Here is a 26,253-nt window from a genome sequence, read left to right as displayed (position 1 = left end):
TTTTATGTTAGGAAGATGCATCTCACAGCATCTAGGCACAGATGGTCTAGGCATGAACAACCATCACCTTTACGTAGGCTGCACAAAGGTGGACTTGGCAAGGTTTATTCTAAGAACACAGAGTCTATTCCACCCATGACCCTGGGCGAGTCCTAGGAGGAGGTGGATTTCAGTGAGTTTTCCGGCTAGGCTGGATGTTCTTGGGGGAAGACTGGGGGGACAGCCAGAGCTGCAGCAGGATGACAGCGTGGCATATGTGCAGGGAGGCAGAGCTGAAGGATGTGGATGGGTATGTGTTCCAGGAAAGCTCAATGAGTCCCAGCACCAGCAACCTGGAAATGAGAAATGGATTTTATCCATTTCAAGGCCGGTAGCTCCTGGGCTTCTCATGCTTAGACTCACCCACCATCCCCTTCTAGGGTCATAGCTTTGGGAGGAGAAGTTCCCTAGCCCATTCCCACTCTCCCAGGTTGTCCCAGCCAGTACCTGAGCAGGTGTGTGAGCCAGCGCACAGGCATAGCCCACAGGAGGTAGGGCAGTGTGTGGAAATACCAGACATAAAACTGGTAGTGGAGGGAGCGGCTAAAGCAGATGCCAATGAAATTGGAGGTGAAGAGGGTGGAGACGATCTGTAATAGGGTAGTTAAGGCCGTGCACAGGACTAGAGAGCATGGTGGAGGATGAGGGTTCAAAAAGAAGGGCAAAAGTTCTGGGGTCAGAAAGCAGCCTGCCCTGGTCCTGCCATTCCCACAAGCATGTCCCGGACCAGCTTCTAAGCCTCTCTGGATCTGTTCCTCAGTTTAGGAGGGTGACAGGAATGTTTGGGATTGCAAAGCCTAAGGAGTTTTAGTCCCTCACTTCCTAGCCCTAATTCTTCCCTCTGTAAAAGTAATCCAAGTACCTTCCCAACTCCGGTGGATTACCCGTGAGGGTGGATGGACTCTTAGGACGATACTGAGAAGAGTGCAGGCACCCTCAGTGCTGGCCCCAGAGGCAGAGTTAAGACTAAACTGTGCTGAGACATGTAAGGTGCTCAGTGTAGTGTTTGCTGCAGAGGACAGGCTCCATGAATGGGCTCCTGCCTCTTCCCCAACCCTAACCCTGACCTGAGGCCAACAGCTAAGCCTCCATCTGCACTTGGACAGATCACAACTTACCTTTTCATGATTTAAAGGATATGGTTAGGTGTGAGGGGTTGGGGGGGAACTTTCCTTTTGGAAGGATCCTTCAGCAGCGACAGAATACTTTCCCCTGTTCTGAAGAGAAGTCATTCAGACATTTAGCAAGCTTCGATTGTGTGCCAAATTCTAGATCAACCACCGTGAACTTAACATCACCCCCAAGCAGCTCCTGAGGCCTAAGCTCCATCCCCCGAATCTTCCCATTATAGTAACCCCTGTTTCTCACCTGTGCCACCTACAGAGGGCAAAGAGCAAGAGGAGGGTAAGATGGGCGGCCAACAGGGCCAGATGGAAGGCGCGGTGCAGGAAGATGGCCTCAGGAAGGAAGCGCCAGTTCACCGTCCATTGGAAGAGAAACTGACGGCCAAGGTCAAAGGAGCGGGATAGGTAGCCAATGGGGTTCTCCAGCAGGAAGGGCAGTCCCAGCACCACCTGAGGATGGGTGTGATGCCAGCAGAGCTGCTAAGACTCACCCCAGCCTTCAGCGTAGGACTTAGGACAGCACAGTGGGATGGGAGACCCAGACGCTCCTGTATTTCCAACAGGAGTAGCAGGAAGCCTTCCACTCCCACTCCCTGCCAGACCCAGACACTACAGCAGCATAGAAGGGAGGAGATCACACTGCCCTCCTCAAGAATTCACCATTTGTGTGTGTGTGTGTGTGTGTGTGTGTGTGTGTGTGTGTGTGTGTGTGTGTGTTAGGAGAGGGAAGTATTTAGAGAGAGCCTCCCTTTATATCCCTAGCTGGCCTGGCATTTGTTGCGCAGACCAGGCTGGCCTTGAACTCAAATCTACCTGCCTGTGCCTCCCAAGTGCTAGGGTTAAAGGTGTATGCCACCATGTCCAGCTGATTCACCAGGTCTTAAGCAGGCAGCTTTAGGAGGCCTCTCAGAGGCCTGCCAAATCCAGAAGCCATGTAACCTAAAGGACAAAGGCAGTGGCTGCCCAGGTCAGAATCAACTCCAAACTCTTGCCTGCTGGCTTTTGAGGAAGACTTAAGAGATTTAAGGAGACCTGAAAGTGGCTCTTTCTCATGGGTAAGGGGAGGTTGAAGAGGCACCTGAATAGCAGCACAGATGGCCAGCTTGGGGAGGGCACCACGGAAGCCAAACTGAGTAAGGAGAAGAAAAAGCAACCCAGGGGCGAAGAGCAGAACATTCATCTTCACAGAGACGGCCAGGCTGTAATGGACAAAGGGGGGAAAGGCAGAAGATCAGCTCCAGGACTGTGTGCCCCATGCAAAGACACACCCACCTCCCCAGAGATTCCTCTCTCCAGGCCAGCAAGCACCAGGATGTGGTCCCCACCCAGAACTGCCAGAGGGGTATAAGATGACCTGGGAATAAGGGATTAACATTGAGTCCCTATGTCCAGCCTAACTGATCACACACCGAGTAACATATTTACAAGGTTCAAGGGTCAATTCCAACAATGGGTGCCATCTGAGGACAGCATGGGGACAAAGGGACTTTCTACAGATCTTGAACTTGTTCAGGGAGGCCCAGAGTGACCCACATTATCTAACCACTCTTTATGCCCTCTGCTGAGGAACACTGGGGAGATTTGGGAATGTCCATGGTGACAGAGGGGGCCAGAAGTGAGGGGCACTGACCTGAAACAGCAGCAGCCCCAACTCCAGCGGTGTGCCAGGAAGAGGTTGACGCTTAGGAAGAGCAATGCCATAGCCACTGGGTCATTGAAGAGCCGCAGTACAAAGATGGAGTGGACACGGTAAGAGGCACAACACATGAAGAAAAAGACGAAGGGAGGTACCTAAAGGTGGGCACCAAGGTCAGCTCCCCAAACCTGAGTCACCCCATCACCCACTTGAGGGCAGAACCAGCTGGTCCTGTAGCACAGACTCACCTTGGAGGTTTGGTGGTATATCAAGAAAACAAGCAGCAAGGTGACAAGGTAGAGCACAGCAAAGATGTTCTGGGCCATCGGGATGTCAGTGCCCTGGCCAGTCGCATAGTACAGCACCATAAAGATGTACACAAAACCAGCGGGGTAGCTGGAGATGAAAGGGAACATGAGCCCAGGCCAGGGCAATCACACTGGAACCCTCCCAGCCCATCACGATCTCACTCACACAAGAGGTCCGGTGTCACCCTGCAGCTGTGTGTAGTCATGTGTACCATTGAGGACACCCTCCACCTGGGCCATGTAGGCTTTCCAGTCAATCTCTGTGTCTGGAAGGAGATAATACAGTCTAGTTACCTGTGAGTACAGAACTTGCCTGCCTCTAACCCCCATGCTTTCAGACCACCAGAGCACAGAGTTCTCATTCCCAGGGCTCCTCTCTTCCATTACTATCCCTTATCTAACACACATAGTGCATTGTGTGTGATCCCAGATACTTTGTGTGTGTGTGTCTGAAGGCTTGGCATTTGGTATCTTCCTCCGTCACTTTCTACCATATGTGTATATATATGTACACACATATATATGCACACGCACGTATAGATCATATAGATATATGGTACATCAGAGTCTAGTTAGTCAATTTGCTCAAAGGATCCCCTTGTCCTGCCACTGAAGTGCTGGGATTACAGGTAGACAACCATGCCTGCCTGGCATTTATTTATTTTTTTTAAAATATTTATTTATTTATTATGTATACAATATTCTGTCTGTGTGTATGCCTGCTGGCCAGAAGAGGGCACCAGACCCCATTACAGATGGTTGTGAGCCACCATGTGGTTGCTGGGAATTGAACTCAGGACCTTTGGTAGAGCAGGCAATGCTCTTAACCTCTGAGCCATCTCTACAGCCCTGCCTGGCATTTATATAGAGTACTGGGGATCTGAACTTTTTCACACCTGCATGGCAAACACTACCTGCTAAGCCATTCTCTTAGTCCCATGAATCTAGGTATCTCAAACTCAGTATCTAGAACTGAATTTATGGATCTTTCTTCCTATTCCAAATTTACTCTCCTTCCTAGGTTCCTGGAATAGTACCATGTTTGTCATACACTTCTCTCTTTTTCAGTTTTTTTTTTGGGGGGGGTAGTTTTGGCTTTTCAAAATAGGGTTTCTCTGTGTAGCCCTGGTTGACTTGGAACTCTCTCTGGAGAGCAAGCTAGCCACAGGCTTAGAGATACTCCTGCCTCTGCCTCCAGGGTGCTGGGATTAAGAGTGTGTCACCATTGCCTAGCATTCTTTTCAGGTTTTTTGTTGTTGTTGGTTGGTTGGTTTTTTAAGACAGGGTTTCTTTGTGTTATAGTCCTGGCTGTCCTAGAACTTGCTTTGTAGACCAGGCTGGCCTCAAACTTAGAGATCCACCTGTCTCGGCCTCCCAAGTGCTGGAATTAAAGGCGTGACCACCACCACCCAGTTCAGTGTTTTTAAAAATGATTTATTTATTTTTATTTTATGTGCACTGGTGTTTTGTCTGCATATATTTCTGTGTAAAGGTATTGGATTCCCTGGAGCTGGAGTTTCAGACAGTTGTGAGCTGCCACATTGGTGCTGGGAATTGAACCCGGTTTCTCTGAAGATCAGCAGTCAGTGCTCTTAAGCACTGAGCCATCTTTCCAGCCTTCCTTTTCAGTTCTTAAAAGGAAACAGGCTTGCTCTCTTTCTCTTTTTTTGTGTGTTCATATGCACATGTGTGTACACACATATGGGTGGGTGTGTACATGAATGTGGAGGCTAGAAGTTAATGGTGAATATCTTTCTTGAATGTTCCTTACTCTCGTTTTTTAGAAAACAGGGTCTTTATGAAGCCAGTTATGGTGCCTGACTTTAATCTCAACATTTAGGAGCCAGAAGCAGGCAGATCTTGCTGAGTTTGAAACCACCTACAAAGCAAGTTCCAGACCAGTAAGGTTATACAGTGAGACTTAAAAAAAAGTAAACTGATCCTAGAAAAAAAGACACCGGTAATAGTTAACGGTCTCAAGAGGTGACAAGTCTTCATTCTTCAAAAGGACTTTCAAGACGTAAGAATTAAATGCATGAATAAAACAGATCTGGGAAGGGAAGTGACTGTCTAAGGATCCAGACAAGCAGCAGCCACAGCACACTAACTCTAGCCAGAACTGACTTAGCTTAGGCTTTCTTATCAGGCTGGATTTTAAACGCAGAGGGCAATCTCCAGGGCACCGCCCTTCTTTATGAGAGAGATTATACGATCCCTTTTCTGGAAAGCGGGCTTGAGGCTCGGGTAAAGGATATGGGTTTGAATGATAAATGAATGCTCTGTAATCTAGTTTGCGTCAAAGGTCCGAGTCTCCCTCCCTCCCTCCAGGTCTCTCCCCTTTAGTGAACTCACATGCCACCCTGTGAATGACCCAGAAGGTGATGCCCACCTCTGCTAGGCAAAGGCAGGAGGCCACCAGCAGTGTGTAGCGTGGCTCCCGCAGCAGACGGCAGCATTCTTGCCAGGCCCGCTGCAGCCACTGTTTCCAGAGTCCTGCCGGCTGGGCGACAGAACCCGGCGGGCCGCGTTTCCGTAGCCCAGCAGCCATCTTGACGGTGCGCCAATCTTATGGTCCCACCCGGGGGAAACCAAGCCTAAGATACTAGGTTCCGCTCTCTGCCCTGCGCGTCCTCTCAGACCAAACGCTGTTCCAAGTCACAAGAATCCATGTTTATTCCACTGTAGTTTATTTCTTTTAATTGGGTTTAGCGCGCCAGGCTTTCTAGCTAAAAATGATCCATTGGATACACATCTACTGCTTATTATATACAGTGGTGGGAGATATTTCTAATGGGGGTATATGAACCTGAATGAGATAACTAGCGCTTAGGACGCATCTCCTTTGGAGAACTACACTCTGTTGTGATAAGAATACACACAGTCTTCTCGGTGGATGTACCGTACACAGCACACAAACGCTAGTATATCTGGATGTTTTCCCAGCAAATAACAGTTCTGGCTTCTGTTCTCCAAGCCCAATTTTCCACTTGGCCTGTGCTGAGCGTCATTGTGTTCACCGTAGCGGGCAAAGCTTCTTTCTGTGTTCCTCCCGCCTTCCTTCGGGTGATCCAAACGTCTTGGGAAAGAAATCTCCAATTAATCTGGCTTCTTAATAGAAAGGGTTGTTGAAACCGAACACGAAAGGACGCCGCGATGAACCCGGGTGAGTCTGACACGAGGAAATGTGGTCGAGTTACGAGAGGCAGGGTAGTGCGTGAAGACACCAAACAATTCAGCTTCCCAGCCGGAAGATTTTCAAAACAGAGCTTAGAAGATGACGGAAGTTCCACGTGTTCGTAGCGAGCATCTGCAGGAGAGGGCGGAACCACAGGCTCCTCCTCCCAGTTCTTACCTCGGCGATTGGGCTCCTAAGCTCCGCCCTGGCTGCAGCGCAGCCCAGAGCATGGCCTCTCTTCGGACTTCCGTGTCCTCTCCGGAGTTACCCGAGCAGAACTTCCAGTACCGCGAAGTCCAATACTGGGACCAGCGCTACAAAGATGCAACCGATTCTGGACCCTACGAATGGTTCGGGGACTTCGCTTCCTTCCGTGCCCTCTTAGAGCCGGAGCTGTGTCCTGAGGACCGTATCCTCGTGCTAGGTGGGTAGTCCCGGTGCTGTCCCAGCCAGGGGGTCGCTGGCCAGACCTCATCCGTTTTCTTCCTTCTCCTTTCTCCTGTACGAGGACACCCCCGTTCGGAGCCAAGACTCAGTACCTTCAGAATCCGTCTGTATTTAGCCAGGGCAAACAGACATAAGAGATCGTCAGTACTCTGGATAAAAGACTTCTTCAGTGTCCCAGCGAGGGGCATGACCCTGTCCCAGACAATGGAGAGCTCCGATCTGTGGACCTACTTCAAGTCCCAACATAACTGGCTGTGTAACATAGAACAAGTCATGAATCCATTGTGTGCTTCAGTTTCCATTTCTAGAAAATTGCCATTTTTTCTGGAGCAAGTCATGTGCAGGCACCTCGAGCATAACACCCGAGTTTTCTTTTCGCACCAGTGGGTACCCGGAACTATTGTCAGGTAAAGAGAGTTACTTCTCTGAGCTCCAGCTGACACTTGGTTCTAAACACTAGTAGGGTAGGATAACGCCCCTTGAGTCTGCTGGGGAATTGCAGCTGAGGTTGGTGTCATTTCTCAAAGAGAGAAGCTAGGCTAGGATGTAAAGCAAATCTCTGTGAGGTCCAGCTCTCCCACTGTCAGCCGCTGGAAACCCTTAGAATGAGTCTGGATGAGTAGAGTTGCCTTCCAAATATAGCTTTTTAAATTTTTGTTTAGTAGAAGTCAGTATACATTTTGTTTTGTTTTGTTTGTTTGAGACAGGTCTCACTGTGTGATACGGGCTGGCCTGGAACACAGAGATCCACCCGCCTCTGCCTCTAAATCCTGTATACATTTAAGTGAAATATTTGATAAAGATAAAGGATATCTCTTATACATACATATGTAAAGTATAAATAATATAATGTGTGTGTCTGCTCTACTCAATTTGGGAGTAGAACATGATCAAGACTAGAAAGCATAACATAGTGACTAAGAATTTGGACTCTGGGAGCAGGGAGTTAATGTAAGAAACTTGGCTTAGCTGGTATTGTAATCTTGCACAAAATCTTTAAGTTTCTGTGTCTCCATTTCCATGCCTTAAGAAGAAAATGAGCCGGATGGTGGTGGCACACGCCTTTAATCATAGCACTTGGGAGACAGAGGCAGGTGGATCTCAGTGAGTTCGGGGCCAACCTGGTCTACAGAGCAAGTTCCAGGACAGCCAGTACTGTTGTTACACAGAGAAACCCTGTTTTGAAAAAAAAAAAAAAAGAAAGAAAAAGAAAAGAAAATTTAGCTGGGTGTGGTGATTTGCACCTTTAATTCCAACCACTGGGAGGCGGGAGGCAGGCGAATCTCTGTGAATTCGAGGCCAGCCTGGTCTATGCAACAAGTTCCAGTACAGCTACATAGAGAGACCTGATTTTAACAAAACAAAACATAAATAAGGAAATGAGAACTTACATATCAGATTTTTTTGGAGGGGATGTTTTTCATGACAGGGTTTCTCTGTGTAACAGCTCTGACTGTCCTGGACATTGCTTTATAGACCAGGCTGGCCTCCATTTCACAGAGATCCGCCTGCCTCTGCCTTTTGAGTGCTGGGATTGCATTAAAGGTGTGTCACCACTGCCAGGCTTACATACAAGATTTTTCTTAGTGACTAGATGAGCATGTGAACTATTGAGAACAATACCTGTCACAAAGCTTCCTGTGTTTTCAGAGTTTCCTTGTAGTTTTCCCATAACTTCTTCCTACCAGAAGCAAACAGTTCCCGAATTCTGTGGTTATATACTTTTGTGTTCATTTGTAGATTTACCGTAGAACTATGTTTATCAAACTTTAGTGCCCTTCAAAATTAACTGGCAAGCTAGGCACACCCTGAGATTCCAGTTCCAGGGAACTCTAAGATGGATTTGGGGCATCTTTTGTCTTCTCTTGTAATAAGGTCTTGCTCTGTGCACTAACAGGCCTGAGGTTTACTGGTTAGGACAGACTAGCCCTGAACTTGCAACCATCCTCCACCTCTACCCTCCAAGTGTTGGGACTGCAGATGGCCACAGCCAATGCGGCTTCGGGAGATTCCAGCAATCTCCACAACTGATTGCCATGCTGCTGGTGGGCAGGACACTGCATTAAAGGCCTCCTGCCCCCGGTTTTTTTGTTTTGTTTTTGTTTTGAGATGGGGCTTCTCTGTAGCTTTGGAGCCTGTCCTGGAACTTGCACTGTATACCAGATCTGCCTGTCTCTGCCTCCGGAATGGTATGATTAAAGGTGTGTGCCACCACCACCCTGCGCATTAAAGTCTTCTTGACTGGGAGGTTTTAGTTTCCTGGATAGGAGGGATGAAAAGTCTAAATGTAGAAGTTAAGGTTTTCAGAAAGCTTAGATATTCAAGATCTAAAAACAGGACTCAGAATTTGGGGAGTCACCTATATTACATTTCTTCTCAAGAAATAGGAGTAGAACACCTGGCATGTGCCAGACAAAATGCTGGGCCCTTCTGACTTATTTAATCAACTGTTTTTGTTTGTTTGTTTTTCAAAACAGGGTTTCTCTGTAGCTTTGGAGACTGTCCGCAAACTCACAGAGATCCGCCTGCCTCTGCTTCCCGAGTGCTAGGATTAAAGGCGTGCACCACCGCCGCCCGGCAATTTAATCAACTTCTAAAGCTAGTAACAACTATTAATAGTTACTGTAGGCTAGGGGGTCTATAAACCAGTTGTGAACATGGCCAGGTAGTAAATATTTTTCTGCTATAGTAATAGATACATGTGATAGACAGTACATTAAAAAAATGATGCTGTCTAATAAAACTTTATTTGAGACAGGGTCTCGTGTAGTCCTGGCTGGCATGAAACTAGTCTGGCTTCAAACTCACAGAGAACTGTCTGTGTTTAACTCCTGGGTGCTGAGATTATGGGTGTGAGTCACTACAACTGCCCAAAACTTATATAAAAAAAGATACTGATTCTACTGTGAGTCATAGTCTTGGGTTGAGTTCCCCAGAAAGAATCCTGAGAAGTCATTCATCCAGTAGTAGCTTCCCGGAGAAACTGGTAGGAATGGGAAAAGGCGAGAAGATAAACAAAATTGTGTTCTCAGGCAAAAATTCTCCAAGAGTGATTTCAGCCTGAAGCATCACAGATGAAAATCACTAGAAGCAAATACATACCAAAACCTGGGGAGCTACCAAAACTTACAAAAGGGGTACAGGGGTCTGAGGAAAAAGTTGACAGCATCTGCTGCCATCATGCGCCATACGATGAACTAAGGAGGCTCTCTGACTTAGAGTTCTGCTGTCTTGCTATGCAGCAGGCAGGGAGAGGCAATTGGAACTATGGAATGACTACATAATGAATTACAGCCTAATGGTCGTGCTAACGTAGCCCCCGCTGGAGGGTCACCACTGGACTTGAGCCAGCCTCTTAAAAACTGGAAGGCAGTTGAGTATGATGTTTAAAAGCTCTGAGATGGTGGTGCACGCCTTTAATCCCAGCACTCAGGAGGTAGAGGCAGGCAGATTTCTGTGTGTTTGAGGCCAGCCTGGTCTACAGAGTGAATTCCAGGACAGATTCCAAAGCTACACGGAGAAACCCCTGTCTCGAAAAACCTAAATAGATAAATACATAAAATAAAAGCTCTGACTTCGAGTGAGACAGGTGTGGGCCGAAATTCTGGCTCCACTTCTGACAATGAGGCCTTGGAAAGTTCCTTATCTATGTTTCCTCGATTTCTCCATCTAAAATACTATTTCTGCATGAATCTGTATTGAAAATAAACAGAGAACTCTTACACATTACTTAGCATCATCCTGAGCGTTCAGTGGCTATTAGCTGTAATTAGCTGTGGGGGAGGGCTAGCTGGGTGAGTGCTTGCCTAGCATTCTGGTTCAGTTCCTAGCATCACATGAATTGGGAATGGTGGTTCACACCTGAATGGAGTCCCCAGGCTCCAGAGGTAGAAGTAAGGAGACCAGAGTTCAAGGTTATTCTGCATAGCCAGCCTATCTAAAAAGAAAGAACTTTTTAAAATATGAGTTTGTTGTTGTTATTGTTTTTAAGGCAAATTTTACTATGTAGCCCAGGCCGGTCTGGAACTCAGAGATCTGCCTGCCTGTGCCTCCTCAGTGCTGGGATTAAAGTGTGTGCTGCCAAGCTTGTTTTTGTTTTTTGAGGCATGGTGTTATATAACAGAGGCTGGCCTGGAACTCATGTGTAGATGAAGCTGGCCTTGAATTCCTAATCTCGGGATTCTAGGACACAGACAGATAAGGATTCAAAGCAATCTGGATCCTACGTAGGAAAGATCCTTGTATGGGACCTGCGGAGAGCTGCTATGTAGCCAGCCCCATTTTCAGCCCAACACTGGCCACAGGAAGACCTGCAAGAGACCAACGCATCTTTCTTTTCTTCTCTTTTTTTTTTTTTTTTTTTTGGATTTTTTTGAGACAGGGTTTCTCCGTATCAACGCATCTTTCAAAGCAGGTTGCTGACTGGGCTGTGCATCTACTTTCATAATCTCCATCTCCCTCTCCTTGGCCCTGCCTTCTTAAGAGACTGCATTCTTTTGTTAGTGGTGGTGGTTTTGTTTTTGAGACGGGGGTCTCATCATGTAGTCCAGGCTGGCCTCCAACTCACAGAGTCCACCTGCCTCTGCCTCCCAAGTGCTGGGATTAAAGGTGTGAACCACCATATACCTAGCTTAGAGACTGTATTGTAGAAATTTACTCCAGACTCTCCTGCTCCATACTTTACCCCCCAAGACACTACTTGTTTCTCAACTCTTCTGAAGAGAGGCTGTTGTCAGTATCTCAGAAGCTCTTGGCAGCTCACCTGAAGTAGGGTCAGTTGCCCACCTGTGTGGTGATGCTAGTCTGTCCTTCATTGCGTTATATGGTAGCTGTGATACTGCGTTTGGTCTTCCTGTCAGGGTACAAGCTCCTGGACAGCACACACTTAAAACTAACCAAAACAAACAAACACCTGGGTCTCGTGTAGCCTAGGCTAGCTTTGAGTTTGCGGTGTAGCCAAGGATGTCTCGTGATCCTCTTGCTGGGCTTACAGGCATCCACTACTACATTCTGTTTATGTGGCATTGAGGATCCAACTCAGGGCTTTGTGCATGCCAGGAAAGAAGCCTCTTCATTTAGCTCCCTCTCCAGAGCAGGTACTCAATCAGCAGAGACCAAAAGTGTCCCATACTTATGTTTAGTACAGTGGATCAGCTTCTCTGCATGTCTCTACCTAGTTTTCCCTTAGTTCATTAATTCTGCCTTGGACATCAGAAAAAGATTATATAACCCCTAATGTGACATCTTCCAGGGGTCGTTATCTTCCAAGATCCTCGAAAAGGTTAGAGATATCATTAGGGTAATAATAATACGGTTCTCATGATGCCAATATTTTACACATTCTGAATTTGAGGAAACTGGAGCCCCGAGATTCAAATGCTTTTCTGTGACTTTGTAACTAGGAAAGTAGAATCCACATCTTGAGTTCCAAGCTCCCCCAGCAACTCCACAGATGATTTTAGCTCTCAAACTTAGTGCATTATATCTGTGGGTAGGCTAGCTACTGACTGTTTGTCATTCTCTCAAATGGAAATTCCAAGTTCTTGGTACTGAAGCAACTTACCCTAATCCACGTAGCTGAGAATGGGAGATGGTTGGTACCCAAGTCTGTGTGATTCCAAAGCTCAACAGTCTTCTCTACCCTGTTGCTTTAAGTACTTGGTGCTGGGTCAGAGGATGAATGGAGAAAAAACGGAGCCAATGGATAAATCACCATAGAGCGCGAGAACCAAAGCTAACCCAGCCCTTTTGCTACCCACTCCACTTCCCATGGCAGGCTGTGGGAACAGTGCTCTGAGCTACGAGCTATTCCTTGGCGGCTTCCCTAACGTGACCAGTGTGGATTACTCTCCAGTCGTGGTGGCAGCTATGCAAGTTCGCTACGCCCACGTGCCCAGTCTACGCTGGGAGACCATGGATGTGCGAGCGCTGGATTTCCCTGGTGACTCCTTTGATGTTGTACTCGAGAAGGGTACACTGGACGCCTTGCTGGCAGGGGAGCGGGACCCCTGGAATGTTTCTTCTGAAGGTGTCCACACTGTGGACCAGGTGCTGACTGAGGTGAGGAAACAACAGGACAGCAAAGACAGAGACCGAGATGCTGGGGAAAGGGGTTGGATTTCAAGAGCCTGGAAGATCTCAGAGACCAGAAAGTAAGACTCGAAGCACGTCACCTTCAAAAGTATGGTCTTCTGAAGAACAGATGAGACTGGAGTGACCAGGCTCACATATACCAGTGGTTGGATACTGACTGGACATAGGGGAGAGGTGGTAGCCAGGCTCCAGACAGGTGACGCAGGCCTGGGGAGTGAGGAGCTGAGAGGAAAGCCGTACCTCCTGCATGACCATGCCCCCTCCCTGTTCAGAATTGAGCCCTATATAGAACAGCCAAAGGCAGAAGGTGGCTTATTCTCACAGAAAGCCTGGACGACAGGTTTGACTAGGAGGTCATTGTGGGTGGTACTGACCTTTGAGAACCTGGAGATGATCCCACACTGATGGCTTCTCTGTCTGCCTTGCAGGTGAGTCGGGTGCTGGTTCCTGGAGGCCGGTTCATCTCAATGACTTCTGCGGGTCCCCACTTTCGGAGCAGACACTATGCTCAGTCCCATTATGGCTGGTCACTGAGGCACACAACCTATGGCAGTGGTTTTCACTTCCACTTCTACGTCATGCAGAAGGGCAGAGAGCTCAGCGTGACCCAGTTGGCCCTGGGGGCCCAGCTCCTGTCACCCCCCAGTCCTCCTGCCTCACCCTGCTTCCTCCAAGACTCAGATAACGAAGACTTTCTCAGTGCCATTCATCTGTGAGACTGGAAGCATAGTCTCCAAGCCCTCCGTGCCTTTGTACATTAAACTCCTAGGGAGCTGGAATTCCCAACTTGGGGCTGCGGAATTGGTTACTCAAATCCCAGAGGTCTCATGCATAAAACAGTGCTGGTGGGATCGAGCCCCTATCAACCAATACAGTATGAGTCCAACTAAGTCCCAAATCCCAGGTTTCTAGCTTCTAGGTTTTTTGTTTTGTTTTGTTTTTTTCCTACAGGGTTCCTGCATCTCCTCCAACATACAGTGTCCTATGATTTTGTTGAACTTTGGGGTAAAGTTCAACACAGTTTCTCTGCAAACCAACCGACCTTGGATATTCCTATCCAATCTAAATTTATCCTTAAGAGGCCAAAGATCTTGAATTTAGATTGCTTATATTTCTGATCCCAGTTCAGCCCCAACACTGGAGACCTGTCCTGCTTAGGCTATAAGTGTACTTAAGGAAGCCGTATAGTTACAATCTTTTCATACAAGGGTGCCCTCCTAATGCTCACTTGCTAACACTTCCCCACTGGGAACTTGCACTCAAGATTGTCCACACCTGTCTCCCAGCAGACTGAAGTAGCACACACACATGCACACACACTCACACGGAGGTCTGTGTTTATTCACACACTCCTGTTACATTGAGGATGGAGAAACATTTTTACAAAGGACAACCCTGGGTTGAAAACATCTTCAGGTCCACAGGTGTCATCCAAAGGTACTGAGCAGTCCCCATTTGGGTTCCCAGGGATAGCATGAAGGGGTCCAAGGTAAAATCAGATCTGGGCCCTTAAAAGGTGATACCTTGGGAGGGAGGAGTCTCCCAATGAGCCTCCTGGGGTCAGGTTTGGGCAGACTGGCCATGTGGTTAGTTACCATGTTGGGGGCTTGTCCCATCCCAGTCTCAACACCTGTCCTATCTGCCAGGCGCAGAAGAGCATGGCGGAGGCTGTGGGGGAAGGGCACAAACCATGAGAGGAGCCAGTAAACAAAGAATCGGATATAAAAATACAAATGTGCTGAGGAAGTCCCTTAGAAAGAGGCTGGGGTCACGCCAGACAGGGGTACAGTCGAGGAAAGACCCGGAGGGCTAGGCTGAGGTGGGTAGGAAGCTCATGCAAATATGCAGCCAAACCTCCCTGGCCGCGCAGTCCGACGCCGCCGCAGCTGCCCGGGCTGCAGACCAGATTGATCGGAGGAGGGGCGGGGCAGGGGAGCCGTGCGGGAGGGGGCGGGCTGGGGGCCGTGGGTCTCTGTGTCGGTTCCGGTGTGCGGGGTGGAGCTGCGGCCCGAGGTTCTAAAGTGCATGAGTGCGTCGGCGGGCTCCGGGCTGGTCCGCACCACCACTACCGCCGCCGCCGTGGTGCTGAAGCGGACAGCTCCGGAGCGCCTGGCAGCGGCGGTAGCAACACCGACCCCGCGGCGGCGGCGTGGCCCTGCAGCCCCCGCCCGCAGGCACCTCGGCCCGGGCGGGGGTGCGCCGGCAGCCGCATCGCCGGCCCGTGCTCCTGGCCGCTGCGGGGCTGGGCCCGGAGCCCGCCGCCAGAGCCGGCGCGTCTACACTCCGGACGGAGGCTTCTCCCCCATCCCCTTCAGCACGTCGTCTATCCGGTCATCCTCGATCACCACTGCGCAGGGAGAAAGCGCATCAGCCGCGTGGTCTCGGGGGGCGGCGGCGAGAGTGGGGCCCGCGCAGATCTACTCTGCTGGCTATGTTCCCGCGACACCACTCGAAAACCTATGCCCTCCCCACCCGAACTCTTCTGCGGACCCTACCTGCTACCAGACCTGGGACCCAAACCTCCTCCCTGTGTGGGAACACCCCTCTTCCAAAGATTCCCAGTGCGAGCCTTCCTGTCACCTGAGCCTTCCTCCACCTAAACTGATCGGAAATCTCTCCTTTCGACAGAGACCCCTCCTCATACTGGGCTCAGATGAAACTGCCACCTGGTGTGTAACCCTCTCCTCCACCTGAATCCCCGTCCTGATACTGGCACCCGGAGTCCCCTGCCCGTGCAAACAAACAAGACAACCGAATCCTTGGCCTCCTTGCCCTCCAGTAGCATCCACGTACTCATCTTAGCCCAAGGAATCGGCCCACCATCCTGCGTTCCCAGTGCCAAGCAGCCCCAAATACCCTAAGCGGCCCCTCCCCCTCGACCAGGAGCCAGGGCTCTTTTTCCAGAAGTGGCGAGCTTCGAATCCGGGACACTGTATTCCCGGGAGAGGAAAAGAATGGGACAACTCCACAGCAGGGACCCTCCCCACCCCGGGCGGGTGCGCAGCTGGCTGCGCTGGTCTGCGGCAAGAGCGGCTGCCACTTGACCGGGAACGGCAGCCTGAGGACGCCGGGCGAAGGGTTTCTGGGTCAGGCGGCGACTCCGGGCCCGGGCCGCGTACCTCTCTTGGCTCGGCCGATCTGGCCCAGCTTGGGGGGCCGCTTGGCCTGGTTGCCAGCGAAGAAGGAGTTGGTGTCCTGCAGGCGGCAGCTGAAAGAGAGGTCGGAGCCCTCGGGGTCTGCGCCGAAGCGGCCCATCTTGTCCTCACCGTAGGGTAGGATCTCGGACATGGCGGGCACCGGGCGGGCTAGGGACTGCGGCGGGGCACGGGCAGAGGCTAGCTGCCGGACCGGCCCTAGCTCAGCAGGGGAGCCGGCGGAAGGATGAAGTCATACAGCATCCGGGACTGCGGAGCCGAGCGGGGCCTCCTCCCCCGCGCCTCCGCCTCCCGGGCCGCTGGGCAGGCGGCGGCGGCAGCGGCGGGGACCGGGCGGGGGCGGGGCGGGGGCGGCGGCGGCGGCGAGAGCGGAATGACGATGAGCGCCCGACTGCGGCAGAGAACGGCAGGCGGGGCGCGGTGGAGGCGGGGCGGGCACCGGCCAGCGGAAAGAGGCGGGGCCCAGAGGTCCGAGCGAGCCCGGTGATCCCTGGAGTGGAGCGAGCAGCCGTGGGAGGTTCCCGCGATGTGGCCCGGAATGGCCGCCACGTGGGCCCGGGAGGACCGCAGCGGCCGGTGCAGGCGAGAGCTAACCGAGAGTGGGTAGCCTAGTGCTTAGGGGAGAAGGGGAGGGTCAGACTCCTCGGCTAGGGAAGCGCGCCTGGGAGCCGAGCGCCAAAAGCTGGGGGCGCGGCGGGGCCTCGGAAGGCGGTGGCCAGACTGGCAGTGGACACGGCCCGGACCCTGAAGGGCGCCTGGAGAGGGCGGAATACGCGTGAAGACAGGGGAAGGTACCAGCCGACCGGAGCGCGGGAAGAACTCGGGCCTGGGGGTGGTGCCACCGTGGTTGGCGCGTCCCTGTATCCTAGATGCTCGCAGGTCTCCAGCAGCAACTGGTCAATTTGTATTCGACTGTCTGCATCTGTCAGTCTACGTCTGTGCACCTGATCTGGTCTCTGTGTCGGGTTTGGACTTTCTGTATCTGTCCCCACACTTGGCCCCTGTATGAATACTATCGGGTCTGACCCCACTAGACTACATTGCGGCCTTTCTGTAGGATCTTAACACCGCAGCCGCAGCGCGCAACAGAGTAGACACCCCACAAAACCTAGGCCCGCTCTTGGCGCCAAAATCCAGACTCAAAGCGCCAGTCGCTCCACGCGATTCCCTCAGCCCTGGAGGCTCGCTCAAGCTGGCAGTGTGGGAGAAATGAATGGCAGCATCGCGGCGGGCGCCCTGGATGCGGATGACGCAGGGAAGCCCGAAGTGCCTGAGCACGAGGCGCGCGCTAGTAAGCATCGGGAGGGACAGGGTGTCCCCCGCCCTTGTTGCTGGGGCCCAGGGTAGAATTCTTCCCCCCCCCCCTCCACAGACCAGAACACGTACTCTTCCCTTTACCTCTTTCCGCCCCCCAAACCCCGCCCCCGCCCGGCTAGCAGTCATTCGCCGCGTCACAGGCTCTCTGGCGCGAGAGGGCTCTGGCGCAATCACTGGCCTTAGGAGGGAGGGTGTGTCTCATTCACAGCGAAGAGCTGGTAAAGATTCTAATGACGCCTTTGGTTCTGTCCACGTCCCAAGCAAGACAACACCTTCCCTTTAGTCCGGCCAAATTGTGCAGCTAGTGAGATTGCTGGGTGCTGGCTTTCCTCCCTTCAGCACCACTTATTCAGGTGTTAATTGCAAAGACATCTGCTGTCAGAATGGGGCCTGAGAGGTAGGGAGAAGGTGCGAGGGACTTCTCCCGTGGCGGGTCTCAGCCTGATCAGAGGTTTCTTCGGGCACTCCTGCCCTCCGTCCTCGTGGCTGGGAGGGGGGCCGCCAGCTAGGCCCTGTGATGAGAAGGTCCCTGGCATCTGGAAGGAAGAAGGGAGTAACTCTGGGTGACTAGAGAACCCAGAACGCTTCCCTCCCCTTGGAAAATGCACAGCAATGACTTTTAATCCATCATCTGCCATTACCGGAACGACCTCGAGTCTAGGACCCAATACTCACGGTTTTTGTGCTGGTCCTGGTAGCCTTAGCCTTTCATCCCAGCATTCAACGAGGCTGATTTCTGTGAGTCTTAGCCAGCTGAGTCTACATAGTGGGTTCTGGGCTAGCCAGGGCTACGTGGTGAAACTCTGACCTGAAAGAAAAAAAAAAACCCGAAAAAGGAAAAAAAAGCATTTCTACTTCTATAACTTTAGAAAAACAAAGAAAACCACATAAAACCTTGGCTGTATAGCCTTCATCTTACCCAGTGAGAATGTGTCCTACGCACCTCTCTGAGCTGGTACTCTAGTCTAAAACACGGAGAAAACACAGAGCCTACGCGTTGGTCCTGAGCTAAACGGCATTGTTTCAGGAACTGAGCAGCCCCTCACCTAAATTGTGGAAGAAGGAGCCCTGGGGTTCTTGCCAACGGTGGATACTGTATGGGAAGTGAAACAAAATCCTTCTCTAGAATGAGAGAGATAAGGATAATAATTTAACCTAAATTCATTCGTTCATATTTTTTTAAAGACAGGGTCTTACTATGTAGCCCAAGCTAGCCTGAAACTTGTTATATAGCTTAGATAAGCCCCTCCCCAGCCTTCCTCCAATGTTTCTGGGAGTACAGGGGTGTGCTACAACACTCGGTTGGTTAGATTCTTCTGTTTTCTTTGAGACAGGGTCTCACTACATACACCTGGAATTTGTGTAGACCAGGCTAGCCTTGAACCTCCCAAACCTTTTTTAAAATATTTATTTATTTATTATGTTTACAATATTCTGTCAGTGTGTATGTTTGCAGGTCAGAAGAGGGCACCAGACCTCATTACAGATGGTTGTGAGCCACCATGTGGTTGCCGGGAATTGAACTCAGGACCTTTGGAAGAGCAGGCAATGCTCTTAACCACTGAGCTATCTCTCCAACCCCCTTCCAAACCTTAAATAACTGTCTTAACTAATCTATTCTTGTCTCCCTGTGCATGCTGGATTGTAGTTAAGCAAAAGACCCAAGGGCAGAACTGTAAAGACTTTGTAATGCTGAATATATGTAAGTTCCACTTCTGTCATCAAAGTGTGAGGAAAGGTCTTTATATTCTGATCCTCTACTCAGAAGTTTGATGTGTTTCATCACTGCTTTGATAAAATTTGAAGTGTTAATAGCATTTTTAATATTTTAAAATTGAAAATCCCTCACCTGGGGCATAGTAGCACACGTCTGTTCCCAGCACTCAGAAGGCTAAAGATCTCACGCTGCCTGTCCTACATAGAGAGTTCAGGTCCAGCCTGGACTACATTGAGAACCTGTCTCAAAAAAGCCCAGGACTGGGGATGAAGTTCATCGATAGACCATCTTGCACAATAGGCTTGCATAGGGCTCTGGGTTGGTTCCCCAGCAGGGAAAACAAACAACAAAACCCCTCTGCTGATAGAACCCATTTACCAAGGATCGAACTGGAGCCCCAGACACCTCAGTTGACTTTGATAGATTCATGTAGTGATTAATGAGTCTGGAGTCTAGATTCAAACCAGAATCCTGCCTTATATTTACTATTTGATTTGGGTCAAATTGTTAAGCTTCCCAGTATCTTATGTTTCTCATCTGTACTACAGGACAATTATATTAGTGGGATATATTTTTATTAGATTGTAAAGATTAAATTAACAAGGAAAACATATAGAAATGGTAGCTGTTATCATATAGACCCAAAGAGCTTGGAAGTAAGATCAGGCTTGTGTAAGGGCTCAGTAAGTAAAGGCACGTGCTGTCAGGATCTAATTTCAATCCCCGTGATGGAAGGAGAGATACCCACAAGGTGTCCCTCTGACCTCTACATGTGTGCTGTGGCATACGCAAGCATGCATATAATAAATAAATAAAAAGAAATGAATATCATCATTGGGCACATTCATACCAAACTTTTTTTTACATCCTTCTGACATTTTTTTCAACCTGTGTTTGCATGTATTTGTTTATTTTGCTTTATAAAAATGAAAAATTTAAAAATCCTGTCTCTCTTAATTTTTATGGCAATTTCTCCTATCGATTATTCCTCTTCTATCATTTGCACGTGCTGCTCAGTGTCCCATTGTATGGATGTTGGAGTTATTCAGCAAGCCCTCTATACTTATTCATTATTTCCTCCTTATTTTGGAGGTATTATAAATAATGCTGCGATGAACAAATGTGGGGGAAAAAAACTAATATTTTGAAGCTCTCCCAGTACAGAAGCAGAGCCTAATTCTCCATCCCTGAGTCCGACTCTGACCACAGGACTGGGTTGCCCTGTGGGAACACCTAGCAAATGGGAAGGAGCCAAGGTCTGAAAGATGGCTGGGCACTGGAGCGTGACCCCAGCTTTTGGGGTTTGTTGTTGTTGTTGCTGCTGTTGGTGAGAGCTCTAATGATGAATAATCTTAGCTCAACTTTTCTCTTCTTTTGTTATTTTGATATAGCATGGTATAGAAGAAGAGTAACTACATAGGATTTGGTCGTCCCAATCAATGTCCACAAAACAAATAAGGCCATCTAAGTATTCTAGACTATCCAGCCCCCGAAGAGCCATCCAGTTAAACCACTGAACATGAAAAATAATAGTCCTTACTTTATCTATTTTGGGTTTTCAAGACAGAGTTTCTCTGTGCAGCCCTGCCTGTCCTGGAGCTCACCCTATAGACCAAGCCTGCCTTTGCCTCCCAAGTGCTGGGATCTTACTTAGTTTAGTTTTCGTGTTTAGTTCTTACTTTACCCATTAAATTTGGTGTGATTTGTTCTGGAACAAAAGCTATTTGATTGACATCTTTTGGATAACATTTTATGACATAATTTTCTAGAAGCAGGCCTTCTGGATCAGACTGAGCACTCCTTTGCACCTTTCATAGCACAAAGAATATCTGAATTTATAAGCTAACCGTATGCGGAGTGTACGGAGGTAACCACACTCCCCATCTTTGTCAGTACTGACTGTTAGCGTTCTTTCCATCATGACCACACTGTCCTTGTAAATTTAGGAGTGAAGGGTCTTCCCATTCATTCAGATCAATTAAAAGAAAGGAAAACTGGAGGGTGGTAGAAAAAAAAGCCAGGCTTGATGCTGTATATCTACTAAACCAAATACCCTGGGCACTGAGGCAGGAGGATACAAAGTTTGAGGACAGCCTAGATTGCATCCTCAGACCCTGTTACAAACAAATGAATGAATGATACATAGAAAAGGGAGAACAGAGAAAGGAGGAAAAAAATAGAGTAGAGAAAAATGGATGCCAAACATAAAGGGAAGAATTAGAGAATAGAAATGGTTTTTTTTCTTTGACTCTTATAAAGGCCAACACACAGCTTTCAAATAAATATACATGTGAATTTATTATTACTTATAAGTGCTTGGCCTTAGCTTGGCTTGTTTCTTGCCAGCATTTCTTAACTCAAATTATCCTGTCTATCTTTTGCCTCTGGGATTTTAGCTTCGATATGCTATATTCCTTTCTTTACTTCTTCTTTTTACTTTCTTCAAGACAGGGTTTCTCTGTGTAGCTTTGGAGCCTATCCTGGAACTTGCTCTGTAGACCAGGCTGGCCTCGAACTCACGGAGATCCTCTAGCCTCTGCCTCCTGAGTGCTGGGATTAAAGCATTATCACTACCCAGCCTGCTTCTTACTTTATGGCTTGTTGTATAGCTGAGTCGCTGGCCCCTCGGGTCCTCCTCATTATCCTGTTCCTCGGTCATCTCTTCCAAGATTTTTTCTTCTATTTATTCTCTCTGCCTGCCAGCCCTGCTTATCCTTTCTTCTGCCTTGCTATTGGTTGTACAGCTCTTTATTAGACCATTCAGTCATTTTAGACAGGCAAAGTAACACAGCTCCACAGAGTTAAACAAACGAAATATAAAAGGACGCGACACATCTTTGCATCATCAAACAAATGTTCCACAGCATAAACAAATGTAACACATCTTAAAATAATATTCTTTTTTTATTTTTTTGGATTTTTTGAGACAGGGTTTCTCCGTAGCTTTTTTTGGTTCCTGTCATGGAACTAGCTCTTCTAGACCAGGCTGGCCTCGAACTCACAGAGATCTGCCTGCCTCTGCCTCCCGAGTGCTGGGATTAAAGGCGTGCGCCACCACCGCCCGGCCTTAAAATAATATTCTACAACAGAAGTATCTCCAAGTTTCTAATGCATGGTACTTAAAAATGTAAACAGGAGCAGTTATGGACCTAAAAACTGATTTTGTACGTGAAGGAGACATGAAAAAAAAAAATTCAAGATCGGTATTAGTGAATCTGAGACCACTATAAAAATACTAGATTCTTGTGTGCAGGTGGTGGCGTTTAGTTCTCTGAGGTAGGGATGGTTGTTTTTGTTTTACAGGCAAGGAAAATTTAGAGCTTTCCAGTAATTCGATAAAGATGTCAGCTAATAAGAAACGGAGCCTAGATTTGATCCCACCTTAGCCTGGTTTCAAAACAGATGTGATTCTTTCTATGCTTCTTAGAGGAGATATAGTAAACGAGTGGCGATAGTATTGGGGAAGCGACTTCCTTTTGGTTCATGTTTCCAATCTGCCTTCCAGATTGAAAGAGTCAGAAGCCCTGAATTTGGGCCCTACCTCAGCCAATTAGTAACTGTATCACAAGGATGAATGAGCCTGTATATGTAACAGACCTAGAACAGCTGTCTTAGTTACTTTTCTATTGCTGTGGAAAGACAACTGTGACCAACACACCTTATAGAAGAAAGTGTTTAAGGAGAGCTTGCGGTTTCAGAGGGTGACTCCAGGGCCTCCATGGTGGCGAGCTTGGCAACAGGCAGCAGGGGCTGGAGCAGTGATGAGAAGTTACAGTCCAGAAGCAGGAGGCAGAGAGAGAGAGAGAGCGCACTAACTGGGAATGGTGTGGGATTTTTGTTTATTTTTCAAGACCGAGTTTCTCTGTAGCTTTGGAACCAGTCCTGGAACTAGCTCCTGTAGACCAGGCTGGCCTCGAACTCACAGAGATCCGCCTACCTCTGGCTCCTGAGTGCTAGGATTAAAGGCTTGTGCCACCACCGCCCGGCTGGGATTTTTGGTTGTGAGCTTGTGAGCCTAGCCTTTTGTTGTTGTTGTTGTTCATCTAGAGAAGAGTCTAGCCTTTAACAGCAGAGGAACTATCTCTCCAGCGCCTGGCTGCGATTTTGCATCTCAAAGCCCACCCACAGTGACACACCTCCTCCAGCAAAGCCACACCTCCTCCTACCCCTTCCCCTTCAATTCTACCAATTGGAATGGACCAAGCATTCAAATATATGAACCTTCGAGACCATTCTCATTCAAATCACCACACACTGAAGTATGTGTGTAGACTTAGACTGGCTTGAGTTCGCGTCGATTCGCCTGCCTTTGCCTCAGGAGTGCGGGCACTAAAAGTGTGCACCACTATACTCAGCCAAAATCGTCTTTATTTTAAACAAGTTATCCCCCCAAACAGTATTTAAACTTTAATTTCATTTTTAAAATTTTATTTGCTTATTTTTATTTATTTGTGTGTATGGGTGTTTTGCCTACATGTATGTCTGTGCGACACGTGCATGCAATGCCTGCGGAGGCCAGAAGAGGGTGTTGGATCCCCTGGAACTTGAGTTACTGGTGAGCCTTTACGTGGCTGCTGGGAATTGAACTCCGGTCCTCTAGAAGAATGCCCTGTGCTCTTAATCGCTGAGCCATCAATCCACCCTCAAGAACAGTCCTTTAAAGCCCTCCAATAATCAGGAGGTAGATTACCTTTCAGCAGATGCAGGGCTCTTGGTTCAAGACCCAGTACCTGAAAAGCCAGATTAAACCATAATATACTCCTTATGTGCCAATCGCTTTCCAGGCACGGTTTCATTTCATTCTAGAAACACACTTTGAGGTAGGTACTGCTCTTCCATTTTACAGATGGGGAAGCTGGGTCTGAATCCAGAACTGTTCATCCTAATAGCAACACTGTGGTTTTATCTTGCTTGAAACCGTGCAATTTGGGGATTTGAGAAAGTGCCTCAGAAAGTAGCCCAGCCATTCTCAGCCAAATCCATTCATCATGCATCTTTCTCAGCCACAGGAATATTCCATGCTGGAACCACTTGCAGCCCGATGTCTGAGAACCGAGGTGAAGAATCAATAAATGATCACTCACTGCCGCTACCTAAAGCTTCCTCAGATCAAATTCTTGTACTCTCTTGGTGGGGTTAGGGAGAGGAAGATGAGGCTGTGACTCAGTGCCCCAGTTCCCTCCCCAGCACTGTAAAAAACATGAAGCACTCCTTGGTGCAACAGACTGTCACACTCCCCTGCCTGTTTAAGGAATGACAATATGGAAGGCAGATGGCAGATGCATGGATGCCACACTGTTGCGTATCAGTTAAATATTGCTGGGTGTTATTTTTTTTCTTGTAAACCTCCCAAATAAAATCGCTTGCCTGAGTTAGAAGTGTTAGCATGTCTTTTCTTTAAATATCTGTGCATGGCTGTTTTTTTCCCTGCCAATTTGTCACCATCTGTAACCCTCCCTTTATGAGATGATCTGATGACAGCAATTATCTTGGAGAGTAAAAGTGCCATCTTGAAGCAATGTGCAAGAGTGGCATTAGTGGGGGCTCTGTGCACAGTGCATGCTGTCCTAACCCTTGATATGTGCTTGTGTGTGCCCCCAGAGACAGTGGCCTTTTGCATATATATACGTTGTGAATCTTCAGTGTAGTCGTTTCTGTGTGGCTTGTGGTTGGAGTCTGTGTGCTTTTGTAGACGTTCTGTGGACACCTGTATAGGCGTGAACTGCCTGTGGCGTCTGTCTCTATGTGCTGGCTGTAAAATAACCCTGCAGAGAGGCTAGTAGGTAGAGGCTTCTCGCAGGGGCATGATTCCTCTATGGTGTTTAAAAAGTGTCGGAGAAGGCCTGCAGTTTGGGAGTTCAGGTAAAGAATATTAGCAGAGATTAGGCCTCAACCAAAGGACAGCAAATTATGGGTGACTTGCCTGAGGGGCTCTCAGACTTGATGGAGAGCAGCGGTTGCGGGGAACATAATATCCACAATATCGGTCTGGGCGCCGATGCTGGCTGGGAGCCGCGCGCGCTCCGCCCCTCCCCCTCGCTCCCACCCCCGGGCGCGCCGCTGGGTGGGGGAGACTTGAAAAAGCCGGGGCCGCGGCGGCCAAGCCAGGGGCTGCAGCAGTGTCTGTGATGGAGGGCCGTGCCCGGGCTCAACGGGTGGCTTGGGCCGTAGTTCCTGGGCGGGTCAACCTCCCCCAGCCCTAAGGCGCGGCCGGGCCCTGCTCCACAACACCATGAATGTCGCGCTGCATGAACTGGGTGGCGGAGGCAGTGTGAGTGGTGGCCCTGGGCTCCAGGGGAGAGGACACGGGTGGAGAGGGCATGAAGTGTGGAGGGGCGGGTGTGAGTGAGCTGGCGGCGTCTGGCAGGGACTCCGGCTTGCGGAGATGGGGGCTTCTGATGCGGGTTAGAGAAGGATGCTGTCAGAGGGGAACCCAGCCTGAGAGCCCGGCACCTGGGAAGGGCCCTCTCTGCAGGTAGGATGGAGCCGGACAGCGAGGGACAGTCCCCCAGGCAGGGCCTTGGGCAAAAGGCCTAGCTGCTTGACCTCAGTTGGCGCTCCTGAACTGTTTGCAGATGGTGGAGTACAAACGAGCCAAGCTTCGGGATGAAGAAGCACCGGAGACTCCAGTAGAAGGCAGGGCCACCCAGGACTCACTGGAGGTGGGCAAGGGGGTTCCCCCTTTCTCCTCAGGCTTCACCCTTGGCCTGACGCCTGCCATAACTATGTGCTCTGGGCTCTTCTGGTGGGTCATCTCCCCAGGTTTCCACTCCATCTCTGGCCTCTGCTCCAGGACTAGGGTGAGGCCATTCAAAGCCATGACGTTGCACAAAACAGGCTCCCCTGCCTCTTTGCTCTTGAGCCCTGAAGTTAACCCCACTAGCTATGTAAATGTTCCCTGCTTCTAGAAACAGGCTGTATCTTCATATTTATTTGCTAGGAGGACTTCTGTGATCTCGGGTCCTTGCAATGCGGCTCAATTGCTCCCTGTCCTGTCCTCCCCAGGTGGGGTTCCAGAAGAGGACACGACGACTCTTGGGTTCACACACACAGCTGGAGCTGGGCTTGGCAGGCCTCTCTTTAGTCCTGGCTGCCCTTCTTTTGGGCTGCCTCGTGGCTCTGTGGGTCCAGTACCACAGAGGTAGGTGGGTCCACACCTGTCAGGACACCTCATAGCTGTGGGGTCTAGAAATCGAAGGACCTCTAAATATTTTTCTCGTTGGGGCTAGCTTTGCCAACTTC

The 26,253-nt window shown here is 49.3% G+C and overlaps 3 protein-coding genes across 13 annotated transcripts in view; 1 reads left to right on the top strand and 2 right to left on the bottom strand.

The window, feature by feature from the left end:
- Window positions 1-84: 84 nt before the first annotated feature.
- Window positions 85-5,664, bottom strand: Alg3 (ALG3 alpha-1,3- mannosyltransferase). 2 transcript variants are annotated; one of them, XM_075968757.1, is made up of 9 exons: window positions 5,497-5,664; window positions 3,274-3,373; window positions 3,048-3,195; window positions 2,794-2,954; window positions 2,242-2,362; window positions 1,408-1,613; window positions 1,181-1,256; window positions 487-632; window positions 85-332 (listed from the first exon to the last, which is right to left on the bottom strand). In XM_075968757.1, the coding sequence occupies exons 1-9, from the start codon at window positions 5,561-5,563 to the stop codon at window positions 170-172; spliced, it is 1,188 nt and encodes a 395-aa protein (XP_075824872.1). In that variant the 5' UTR covers window positions 5,564-5,664; the 3' UTR covers window positions 85-169. The 2 variants fall into 2 exon arrangements, with proteins under 2 accessions (XP_075824872.1, XP_075824863.1); XM_075968748.1 differs by having other exon boundaries at window positions 5,460-5,662.
- Window positions 5,665-6,471: 807 nt separating this feature from the next.
- Window positions 6,472-26,253, top strand: part of Ece2 (endothelin converting enzyme 2) — a 34,620-nt gene continuing 14,838 nt past the window's right edge. For 2 of the 10 annotated variants that reach the window (XM_075968502.1, XM_075968545.1), the window contains exons 1-3: window positions 25,056-25,282; window positions 25,587-25,673; window positions 26,017-26,152. In XM_075968502.1, coding sequence (XP_075824617.1) covers window positions 25,244-25,282; window positions 25,587-25,673; window positions 26,017-26,152 — 262 coding nt within the window. In that variant the 5' untranslated portion in view covers window positions 25,056-25,243. Of the gene's footprint in view, window positions 6,707-12,505; window positions 12,790-13,250; window positions 13,677-16,414; window positions 17,269-24,909; window positions 25,283-25,369; window positions 25,487-25,586; window positions 25,674-26,016; window positions 26,153-26,253 lie in introns of those variants that run through there. The other 8 variants (XM_075968566.1, XM_075968555.1, XM_075968537.1 and 5 more) reach the window with 8 other exon arrangements.
- Window positions 14,960-16,255, bottom strand: Camk2n2 (calcium/calmodulin dependent protein kinase II inhibitor 2). The gene is made up of 2 exons (XM_075968580.1): window positions 15,942-16,255; window positions 14,960-15,169 (listed from the first exon to the last, which is right to left on the bottom strand). The coding sequence occupies exons 1-2, from the start codon at window positions 16,108-16,110 to the stop codon at window positions 15,099-15,101; spliced, it is 240 nt and encodes a 79-aa protein (XP_075824695.1). The 5' UTR covers window positions 16,111-16,255; the 3' UTR covers window positions 14,960-15,098.

The sequence above is a fragment of the Microtus pennsylvanicus genome, chromosome 1, assembly GCF_037038515.1.
Source record: "Microtus pennsylvanicus isolate mMicPen1 chromosome 1, mMicPen1.hap1, whole genome shotgun sequence".
NCBI classification, from domain to species: domain Eukaryota; kingdom Metazoa; phylum Chordata; class Mammalia; order Rodentia; family Cricetidae; genus Microtus; species Microtus pennsylvanicus.
This window is presented reverse-complemented; position numbering and strand designations above follow the sequence as displayed.